General features: G+C 39.0%; 1 protein-coding gene across 1 annotated transcript in view; it reads right to left on the bottom strand.

Moving 5' to 3' along the window:
* UNC79 (unc-79 homolog, NALCN channel complex subunit) overlaps positions 1-12,027 on the bottom strand; it is a 106,975-nt gene that overhangs the window by 35,235 nt on the left and 59,713 nt on the right. Inside the window, 6 exon segments of the mRNA XM_031066324.1 lie at positions 1,547-1,649; positions 3,309-3,392; positions 5,392-5,508; positions 9,774-9,881; positions 11,580-12,022; positions 12,024-12,027. The exon segment at positions 12,024-12,027 is cut by the window's right edge and continues 720 nt beyond it. Of these exon segments, the coding sequence (XP_030922184.1) occupies positions 1,547-1,649; positions 3,309-3,392; positions 5,392-5,508; positions 9,774-9,881; positions 11,580-12,022; positions 12,024-12,027 (859 nt within the window).

Genomic DNA, 12,027 nt, shown 5'->3' with positions numbered 1-12,027 from the left:
GACATTAATAGAACTTCTCACTAGCTACACTGCCTGTTTCCTTAGTGACAAACGAAAGAGGGCCACAGGGCAGGCCTTGTTTTGCGTCCTTCATTGGTAATTGTACTCCAGCTCCCTCACTCTATGGGCCTGTATCAGTTTGCACTGTCCAAGAGGAGTCTGCAGCAGTCTGGCCCTCCACAATGTGAGCACAGCCAATTTGTGCAGCTTGGGCTAAGGCCCAGGCACCATGGACACAAACAATGACACTCACAGATGATGTTAAAGAGATGGAACAATTTCACACTGCCCTTCCTGTCAGTCATGAATTATGAATAACAAATTTTACAATTAGAAAACAATGATCTGATTGGTTCCCACAGCAGTTACAGCTATTAAGAAATAAATGAAAAGACCTCTCAGGGGCACAGAACCTTAGATGTCAGGAAAGTCTCCTTTCCCAGGGCAGATTTGCTGCTGAGTCACTTATCCTTCCTGAAATGCTCAAAGACAACTGATGAAGGTCTGAAAAGGCTCTAAAATGTCTAATTATAAAGGGGATGTCAGATCTGGGAGAGATGAGACAGGCTTTCACAACCTATGAAAAAGGCAAACCAATGTGGGAAATCGGCTTATCTCAGACCAGTGAGGAGGCTGCCTTAATTTGATCAATCAGTCGCTAATGACTCCAACAGATTGTGAGATTTTAACTTAATGGAATGGAACAGACAATTTTCTTGCCTTTTTTACTTAACATAAAGAAAATATGGCAACAAAGTCACAGAAGTCAAGCCCAGCTAGTCTGTATGTTAATAGGTAGTGCCTGAGCTTTGGTGAAATGGCCAAGGGAAGTGCCACAGACCAGACTAACTTTGGGATGCTTCACTTTGTCACACAATAAGGTCTACTGGCAGTCACAGCCTGCACAATGGCCCTGTCTTTCTCCAGTGATCATCCTTGCATGTCTGTCTGTCCATTGGACTGAGCACACATAGGAGCTTGTGGTTTCTCTTCCCAAGTTTTGAACAAATCAATGCATGGCTCCCTGCTGACTGCTTTACTTCTCTATTAAATGAGTACCCTTCTGTTTAACATTCCCTTTCCAGGCATTTTAACCAAACAATAGAGGTTTGCAAAAGCTTTGAGGATCAGTGAGTACCAGCATTAAAAATGCTATGTAGATAACATATGATGACACATCAACAGCTACTGATTTCAACAGAAACCCAAAGGAATTTTTAAATTGAACTTTTTTTTTTCTTCAGACAAAAGAGGTTTCTGATGGATCACAAGGAACCCTTGATTTAAAGTAAGATGGAAAGTGCTTCCCCTGACCTCTGTGGACATACAATAGCCTGAGTCATCACTTCACCTGCGCACAACAGAATTGAAAACACATCTTGCTAGCAGTGTTTAGAAAATGTTTACCTTGGGGTAAAAAAAAAAAAACTTAGCATAGAGATAAATGATAGAATGGATTCTGTATTTGCATCAAGTATATCTACACTTTACTTGACATATTTGAAGTTCAGCTAGTTCTTTGAAAGGAGAGAAAAAACTCACTTACTTGTCAGTCATCAGAATGGGCTGGTCATCAGCAAATTCTTCTGGTGCAGGTACAAACATACTGACTATACTGGGTGCTGACAGCAAACTAGATTTTGTAGCACCTTAAGGCAATTAGGAAAAGAATTTAAAAAAGAAAATAATCATCAAACAGAAATTCAAAATGCTTGATGAGCAGACTTTTAAAGAATAGCCATAATGGCTTTACTATGCCTAGAAATAAGACATAAATTGTGTCTATAAAAAGACAAATAAGCACATTCCTTGCTTCTGCCAGATTATTCCTATTACTTAGAACTATCAATTAAAAATAGATAAATACTTGGGGGAAAAAAAGATAAGATAAACCAAAAATTCCATGAAATTGGATGCAATTTTATCTACTACGCAGAGAAGATGATTCTACAGTTGCTACGAGACTGGACATCAGAAGATTAGCAGTATTCTCCCAAACATTTTGGGAATTAACTTCCCATAGTTCTCATTTACATGAAGAAGGAATTAAGTTCACTTGTCTCACTTAAGTTCACTAGGTCATCAATCTATTCATACTATCCTAACAAAGCCACAGGAGATAAACCAGGAAAGGACAGAGAAAAGAAATAGTTCATAAGGAATTGAGAACATTGGAGGGTTGATCATTAGAAATGCTTTCCATTGAAAATCTTCAAAACTATCTTTATCCTTCAGAGCTGAGTTTTTCAGCTGAGAGCACAGCCACTGTGATCATGCCAACATGTGGGGCTCACTTTGCCCTTGGCACTTTTTGTGCACCTAATTTCTGATAGATGCTTATTTTATTAGGAAAAGTTATGTATTATGGGATATCCAAACTCTTGACTTCTCCAGGTTCTGCTTTCCTGAATTACAGTTTAAGTAATCCATTGCCAAACTTCTTTCTGGTTGCTTCAATCTGTAGATTCAGATTTAATGTCAACATTAGCTTGCTCTGGTAATATTTAACTATGGAAACACGAGGAAGCTTCTCTATGTAAGATTTAGATGGAATTTATTGGGACAAAATCCTGGTTACTGCAGGAAAAGCAAATTTAAGAACAGCTTTCAGGCAAAATAAGCTAAGAAGCTCCCACAATTTCTGAACTCAACATAAGTGGAGTGAAATGAGAATAAGGCAGATTTTAAATAACCATTTTATGAAGCATGAAGGAAACACTTCTTTCACATCCATAGTTCAGAACTTTATAATTGTTCCCTAAGGTTTTACTGGATACGAGCAGATACTTCAGGCAGGCTAGAATACTCCAGTAATGTAGAACAACATCCAGCATGCAGGGGAGACGTATAGACTTTGTATCCAGGTTTTGATTCCCCTCTCAGATGGATAAAGATCCATCTGCCATGACTTTCAAAGTTTCACTATCATATTCTCTAGATGTAAGATCCACTGCAGCACACAAATGCTAAAAGCAGTCATAATGCATGTTGCCATGTTGGAATAAGACTTAACTACTCAAAAATGTTTTCTCTTGTGCAGTGAACAGTAGGAAAAAAACATGGTTTAGGCAAAGAAACTAGGTCACTGCCCCAGTGCAGAGCTCTAAGAGAGTCTGGGTGTATTTCAGCTGTGAGGGAGAAGAGTTTATACAGAAATGAGATTCAGCCACTCTCTGCATACTTTCTGCAGGACAGTTGAGGGTTTTAGCAGCCAAATAGAACACAAAATTCAGCACCATTTTATATTAACCATGAAATCTTCCTGGCAGTCTTGGCAGAGGACCAGGTCAAACAGACACAGAACTAACCTCTGATTCTCAGTGGTGGTCCCTCCAAATCTGGGTTTAGGCACACAGGGACATTGCACAGCCTCTTTCCATGCTGTATCTGCTCTGTGAATAAAGAAAGAACTTCAGTCTCCAGAACCACAAATCCAGCACCTGTCCACAGTCAACTGCACCACAAGTCTTAAACAGTTAAAACAAGACAAAGACAAATACAATTGCTATAGGAAAAACAAACAAAAAAGAAAATAGTTAATTTTTTAAGCATAGAAAGGAAGGGGCAAGAAAGAAATAAAGAAGTCCATACAGGAAAAAGGACATAGACAACCTAATAATAAAGGCATTTTACACAAGAGTCATTAAACAGGAAAGGAAGTGCTAGCCATAAAGATTCTACAAGATATGGATATATGAGCCACAAAAAGAAGAAGAAACAAGTGTTTAGAAATACCAATACACTAGAAGAGATAGTTTGTACTGACAGAAGCCAGGCACAAAACAATTTTTTTTACAGACAGCAAGCTTGGGAAAAGAGTGATTTGAAATAAGAGTGGAAGAGACACATGACACCTAGCCAAGGTAATAAAAAACAGATTAATAAAGCATGCATGGACCAAACACACATATTTATGTGAGATGAGACTACTTCCTAGTTGGTATGCATGAGTATAATGAGTCTTAAAACTGTGGGCTGGCATTGAAATGACAAACAGTCACACTGAGCATTTATCCTAAAAAACCAACCAGAAAACCAAAAAAAGCCTGTCCAAATAAAAAGTTTACTTTGAAGCTAGTGGTTGAACAAGAGACTGAGAGATGCAAAGCTTTCCAGAAAAGAACACTTCATTTTGCCTCTCCATGCTTGAAGGCCTTTAGCTGAATTGAATACTGGAAGGAAAAGTCATAGATGTTGTGAAGAAAGCTACCAGATTTGGAACAGGATTAACTAGACAGAGATTCTCAACAGTTTTGAGTATCGACCTGTTCACTTTGAATACAAGTACTCCCTGCAGAACAAAGGCATTAACTTTTAAATCTCTAAAACCCTGCTTGAGAGACTAGGTGATTCAGCTAAGTCTCTTCAATAAATAAACTTACCTGCTTTTAGAACAAAACCCCCATTGGGACCACTGGCAAATTCTGACCTTTATGACTTAAGGGTCTCATGCTGAGCATGCTACTCAGCAGACTGGAATAGAAAAGATAATCCTAAACTATGCCCCATATCTTTAGCCACTCTTCAGCTACACAGCTTAGTTTGATGGAACTTGATGCTGAAGACTAAAGTAACCAAAGATTTCAAATCAGCTGTCCAGGGCTGATGGTAACACATTCATTCAGCATGCTAAGTTCCATATATTATTTTAAGCATTCCTTTCTCTAGATGTATCTGGATCTGCTGATAAACTCCTGAGAAGCACAATTTTTAATGTCACTAACATCAAAATGGGCACTAAAATATCTAGCATTTTTCACAAACCAAAATGAATTTATTGTTTAGTGACATCTGCTATGAATTTGGTACAACTAAAAGTGTTATACAGAAGAAAACAAAAAACAAATGAAATGAGTAGTGAATAAATTACATGCTTAATTCAGTTTTCATTGCTTTGCATTCATCTTAAAAGGAGAAAAAGCAGTGAGTAAACAGAAACTTCAGGTGTTCAGCATGAGTTGGTGAAAACTTCTTGAAAGAGAAACAAAACTGGTTGGTAGGAGGCACAACTCTGTGGTGTAACAACACCATTGTAAACAGACATACAAAGAAATGATTCCATGCACCAGGGATGAAATCCTATACCTAATGGATTCAACTGTGATTATTCCATTTCTTCCAATGAGACCAGGAAATAATCTGAGTAATATGCACAATTAAAGGGACAACACTGTACCAGAGGGTCTACCTCCCAAATATGTAACTATTCCAACACTTACTAGGTGATATTCTTGTACTGTCTATAAAGATTCACTTTAGACTTGATTCACTAGACTGATCACTTATCTGCAATGGTAGAATAGAAATATTCCCTTTTTTTTTTTTTTTAGTGGATTGTTACACAGTAACTGGTTTAGGAAATAGAAATAAAGAACAATAAATGCAGCTCACCAGTATCCCAAGTGCTGATATTGTGGGGAGCACTAGACTGGTGTTCCAGCTGCCTCTTCATTAGCTGGTTCATTGTCAGAGCTCCCAAAGAGCCTCTTTTCATTTGTCTGAACTGAGCTGCAAGTCAGAAATGCAAAAGGATTTCAGGAGCTCAGACGACATTTAGAACTACACTCATTTCCTGATCTTACAAGCCAGCATGATATAAATACTGACATGACAATGATGGCTGGCTCTAAGGATCTTGCTCAATTCAATATGCACCTCTCATACAGCTACACAGGGTACAATTCTGGCCCCAATGCCATCAGTCAGAAGAGACTTGGGTTCACTGTGTCAACTGTCAGTGCCTTTTTGCCTCCAATTATGAAAGCTAATCAAAAGACTTCGTATCTGGGAAGAGCCAAGAACTACCCCAAAACTCCCATGCTGGGAGGCAATAAATGTACACTTAAACCTCACTCACATGCATCCTACCAAGGAAGGAAACTCAGTCTCCTCCAGCAAAGCATGAGGACTGCTGTGTCCATGCTGACCCTAGGAAAACAAATTTATGAACACAATGTACCACAGCATCCTTCATGGGAGGCACGAGCTGAACTTGCCTCCTACACCCCCAGCCCTCAGGCAGAGCACCTGCATGTTCTGCTGATGGGTGAAGCCAGCAGCCTTTGAAGATGAGACCCTGCTGTAACTTCACTGCCATTTACCTTATAGAGATCTATCAAGCAACAAACATTCAATTTTTATTCATCCAACAATTTACTTCATTAAAAAGATTGATTTATGAGATATGTGTCACTCAAAGTAAAACCATAAGGGAGACTGAAGACTTTTGGTTCATATCAATGTGGTGCTTAGGAACATGACTTAATGATGGACTGGCAGTGTTAGGTTCCATTTCATCAGCTAGATCTTAAAGCTCGTTCCAACTTAAATAATTCTACATATTTTCTCTAATTACATTGAGGAAGAAAGAGATCATACACAACTTCTGACTTTCTCACTTTTTTCGCCATTAATAAAAAAAATCAAATTGAACAAGCATAATACATTCGCTTGGACAACTGAGCCTGAGCAGTATGCTTCCACCACTGAAACTAAAATCATTGTTCACTGTATGAAGACAGAGTTTTAAGGCCCTGCTTGAACAAGGCCTGTGAAATTGCTGACACAAGTATCCAGGAAAGCTTTTAAAATGTTGCGTTAAGAATAGCTTTAGGTTTTTCCTCAACAGGCCCTTAGAGCAAGACCAAAAAAGTAAAATCTTCTCTGAATGATCATTTTCGTCTGTTGAACTACATTCAACATCATTAAAAAGACAAATAACTATCAAGTAGTTCCATTATAAAATTCTGAACAGTAACCATCTAAGCTGTGAAATTAGACACAGCATTTCACATTATTAACTGTGATAAAGAAGTACAGATAAGGGATAAACTGCAACTTTCAGAAAGTCAAGAAGGGTTGAGTGCCTTCTCCTAAACTTGCTCTACTCATTTTCTACCAAAGAGTTTAAAATTCAGAGTAAGCAGAGTACTCCCTCAAAAACAAAACAAAACAAATACAAACCTTGAGTAACAACAACCAAAATGAATACTTCCGTGAAAATCTGCACTGAAATTACTTTATTAGATGAAATATTTATGTTTTTACTCATTACATCCTTTCCAGTTATATTCTTCTGAAGTGCACTTAACCTCCATTTTTTGGCCCAAGCACAGCATTTCTGCAAAGCTGCCCTGGTATAACTGAACCTGTAGAATTGAACCAGACCAAGAGACCATTCTATGCTTCACTTTTGAAAGTTATATTGCAGCTGCCTTTCACAGCAAATTAAGAGAAAAATAGAATTTCCATCATTTCTAGGGCAATGATTTTAAATAGATGCTTTATCACTTTATCAAGCATAGAATTTCCTGATAAAAGAACAGCAATTAATGTTAGAACTGACAAGACTGCTTGGAGTGCAGATGACTGTCAAAATAGAGAAAATTATCTCTTTGAATTTTCTCTAGCAGCTTTTTGCAATTGCAATTAAAAATTTTTCACGAATATATCACATAATCAGGCTATTGTTGAGCAGGTTTGGATTTCCAGGATTATTTACCTGATTTCTCAATGACAGCAATGACTTCAAATAATGATAAGGAAAAAAAAAGCAAAATAAAACCCACCAAAATCCAAACCACCAGAGAGCTACCAAAAAAAATATAAAACCCAAAAAATGTCAGAGTTGCCAGCCTTTGAACAGTGCTGGATCCAGGATGATTGCTGTGGACCAGCATGTGACTCTTCATGCCTGTGACTGACTAGTGGCAAAGGGAACTGTGCTGGTTTCAGCTGGGGTAGAGTTGGTAGAACTGTGGCTGGTACAGGGCTGTATTTTGGATTTGTGCTGAAGACAGGGTTGATAATGAAGAGTTGGGTTTTTTTATTGCTCAGCAGGGCCTACACAGAACCAAGGCCTTTTCTGCTTCCCATGCTGCCACAGTGGGGGTGCATGGAAGGCTGGGAGGAGGCACAGCCAGGACAAGTGACCCAAACTGACCAAAGGGATATTCCAGACCTTATGGCATCATGTTCAGTATATAAAGTGGGTGAAAGAAGGAGGAAGGGGGGACACATTTGGAATGACAGATTTCATCTTCCCAAGTCACCATTACTTGTCGTGGGGCTCTACTCTTGTGGAGATGGCTGAACACCTGCCTGCCCACAGGAGGCAGTGAATAAATTCCATTTTTCGCTCTGTTTGCATGCACAGGCTTTGCTTTCCCTATTAAACTGTCTGTATCTCAACCCATGAGTTTTCCAGGTTTTACCCTTCCCATTCTCTCCCCTGTCCTGCTGGTGGGAGGGGGAGTGAGCAGCTGCCTGGGACTTGGATGCTGGCTGAGGTTAGACCATGACAGGAGGGAAGTTTTCCTCTATCAGGTTTTCTGCAAGAAACCTAACAAGCACATTAAAAGATGAGTAACCTTCATACAGTGGCGTGCAACATTTTTCATTTGTTATCTACTGATCTGGTCAATACTGTAGAATTCTCTACTCAAAGAAAAAGGTCCAAAGGCAAAATCCTCCCATTGCAATGATGTATGCTTTGTGTGGCCAGGTTACATTACCTATTTGTGTTACAGAAGTGCCTTGTGCTCACAGGCCTGAGCAGGGCCTACTATGCAAAGCACTGTAAAGATACATAGTAGAAGATTAAAATAATTTCAGTGTAAATGGACAAGAGACACAATGGAAGAACTCATATCCCTTCTTGCAGTTGGACACTGAGGCAAGTTTCCAGAAAGAGGAAAGAAATATTTACATAGGAATGCAGGCTCAACATCATATAGGTACTATTCCCAGTTTCCTTTGTTGGAATTTACAGGAACCAGTAGCTCTGGGCTAAAAGCAAGAGAAATAGGTCTTAACTGGACCCTCTTCAGCTGCTTTACTAAGTGACATCTGTATCATTAGGTGGCCAACAAATGTACTCTATGAGATGCACATGACCTGAGATGCTTGTGAGAAAACTGGGGAGGTACACAACTAGCATGTCTAAAATAACATTCTTTCTTTAATAAGCCAGACACTCCTTCCAATCAAATCAACAGACAATGAATTTCCAAAACTAAAATTTAATATTGCTATAGCAATCTGAAATTGAAGTTGAGCAAGACAGTTGAGCTGACCTAGCAGTTCATTGGTATTAGAGGAGGTAATTTCCCCTCCCTTTTTTTACCAGCCACAATTCTGCCCCACTGGCCTTCAGATGTGTCACCTAGATGGACACACCATTCTGAATTTTGTTCAGGTACCTCCACCTTAACATCTTATCTTCATGTGCTCTGTTAAGTCATCTGTCATGTCTACTGCAAACAACAGAGCTCACTTTCAATTGAAATGCTTATGGGAATCCCAGACAAAGAGTTACCACATTTCAGCAAGCAGCTGAGGAAGTGGCATTCAAGGCATTTTACAAAAATTGCAAGAGATGTTTTTTCCTAAGGTACCGCAAAAAATGTACCAAAGGCCACAGTAACAGCCCTGTGGACCCTCATTTCTGCTTCCGTGCACTGACAGTTGACAATGCTTTCTCACAGGGGAAAATAAACATCCAGCTTTAGTGAATTACTGCTTTTAGCTGCTACCTACTTTAATTCAAGAAAACCACATTTGTCAAACTTGCCAAGTCCCAAGAGAAAATCTGTAGCTACTACCTGTTAAAATGCTGCTGACCATCAGAGATTTAACAGTTCTAATGCTATCCAAAACAGCTGTACTTTGAAGAATCAAGGGAACTCAGAGGAGGGAATTTACCTTACATGCTGTGCATCTCATGCACAATACAGTAACTTTGATTTTAATCCTCAAACCAGAGGTAAACTTACTTGATATGGAAGAGTGACTACTTGTCTCTGGAACACCTGCTTCAAGGGTTGGTGCAGATGATGACTCTCTTGGCATTTCCAGTGTTGAAAGTCCTTTAGCAGCAGGATCTGCATGTGAAAATTGTGCTTAAACTCTCAGCACTTAAAATCAACAAAGTTTTTAATTTTCCTTCTCCCTAGATGTCCTTTTCACATCATTTCAGTCATCCATTCACCATCTGGCATTCCCAGCAGTTTTAAAGGGATTCAGTGTGTGTGTGTGTCATAAGAATTTTTATAGGGGCACAGGGATCTATTTCTTAAAATCACTTTTTAAAGGAAACTTCTGCCTATGGTCTTTAGAGCTCACAACTAATAATGCACATAGAGTTTGATATTGATCCCACTCAAGTGATTATTGGAACCACCAACATGGAAAGAAGAGAGAGACCACTGAGACAAAGCTAGTTTAAGTGACAGCTTAGCATCTTTTAAAAGCCTTAACTCCAACATGCCTCCAGTTTTCATTCAAGAGGCTGTTGACCTAGCATTTGATCCTGAAGATTCACAGTTTAAAATTCTGCATTAAAAAGGTTCCACATGGTGTTTCAGAACTGGAACAGCCCTTCCAAGCAGTTTCAAGGATAACAGTGTTCATTACTGCATGGAAACGGGCCCTTTTTAATGGTCAAAAGAAGAACTGAGTCTAATTGCACAATTCTTTCAAGGCCACACTTCTCTACATGAAAGGCTCAAAAGCACTCAGCTCTATTTAATTTTTATAAAGCTCCAGTAGTTCTTCAGCTTATTAGAACCATAAATGGGACAACAGGCCTGAAACATAAAGGGAACAGTGTAACTATGATTACACGGAACAATTTCACCTTGTAAAAGTGGAATATCCTAAGAAGAATTTACAGTGTGATTCCCTCTGAAGCACTTAAGAAAAAAGTGAGGTCAGGAATGCATAAATATTCCCCCTCACTTTAACAGCCACAAGGAACTGAGGCCTGAAGGAGTCTGTCCTTTTTATTAATATGTTAAAAAACATGGTAAAATTCTAGTAACTGGAAAATCCTAGGGAAAAAACTAGCCAAGAAATTAAAAAGAGAGCAGCATACCATTTTTCAAACTCTTTGATAGATCCACTTGGAATCTGAGGAAAAGCTAAAGTTCACTTCCTCTCCACCAGAAAAAACTTTGTAACAAAACTTTGCATTGAAATCACCTGATAAAACACTTAGGGTGTGCAGATGATCGTCCATCTTTGAATCTTAAATCTTTAACAAATACAGACCAAGAAAACTCTGTGGATATTCAGTACAAAGAAGGCTACAAACAGGTTTTAGTGTATAAAAACAAAATATTTGTGTATGTCTATGTCTAATGCTCAGCCTTACACTTTGTGATCCATTCTGCTTTCCACTGCCTTATACTGGCAAAAGAAATAAGGGCAAAAAATCACTACACCAAAAGAGAATCAGCGTAGCATGGACTACATTAGGAGATAAAAGGCACAGAAGTATGACCATTTTTCTGACTCCTAGCAAAAAGGGGACAAGGAGTTTCATTCCCTTACTTGGATATCAGAAGGAGTATGTTTATCACAGAACTCCACTTCCTTTTCAAATGGGTCCTTCACACATCCCTCATACCTGAATGATTAGCACATTCCTTGAGAAAAACAAACACCTGAAAGCACTCAGCTAGCACATCAGATGCTATAAATACCCACATCTCACTGTAAATATACACATCTCCTTATACAGGTCTGTTACTAAAACCTTCACACAAAAATAAGCCTTTTGACTGGGCGAGTGAGCTCACCTGCCTCCTTCTGCTCTCCCAGCTTGTCAAGGATGTTAAAGGAAATGTCCAGGTATTCTCTCTGAATAGCACTCACGGCAATCTTCCTCTGCTTCCTCTGGCGAGGAACAATCTGAATCTTAAATTCTGACTCCTCAGTCTCCCCTTCTTGTTTCTGCTCTATGTTTTGTTCAGTGTCAGACTCTGTATTGGTATCAAGTTTGTCACTTTCTGTTTGCTTTTCAGAATCTTCAGGGACTTTAATAAGGACTGTCTTTACATTTGGACTTGGAATTGTTCCACTAGGTTTAATTTCCTCCACACTGAGCTCAGAGGTATCATCAAGGGACATTTCTGGAAGGGCAGATGATTTCTGCAGCAGGTCTCTTTTCTGTTTCAGAGTTAGTGAGTTTCCAGAGGACACGTCCTGAAATTCTTCTGGCTTAACTAACTCTGAAGAGTCCTTCTG

This window comes from Geospiza fortis, unplaced genomic scaffold, assembly GCF_000277835.1.
Source record: "Geospiza fortis unplaced genomic scaffold, GeoFor_1.0 scaffold23, whole genome shotgun sequence".
Lineage (NCBI taxonomy): Eukaryota > Metazoa > Chordata > Aves > Passeriformes > Thraupidae > Geospiza > Geospiza fortis.
The sequence above is the reverse complement of the archived record's forward strand: the minus strand, read 5'-3'. Positions and strand labels throughout refer to the sequence as shown.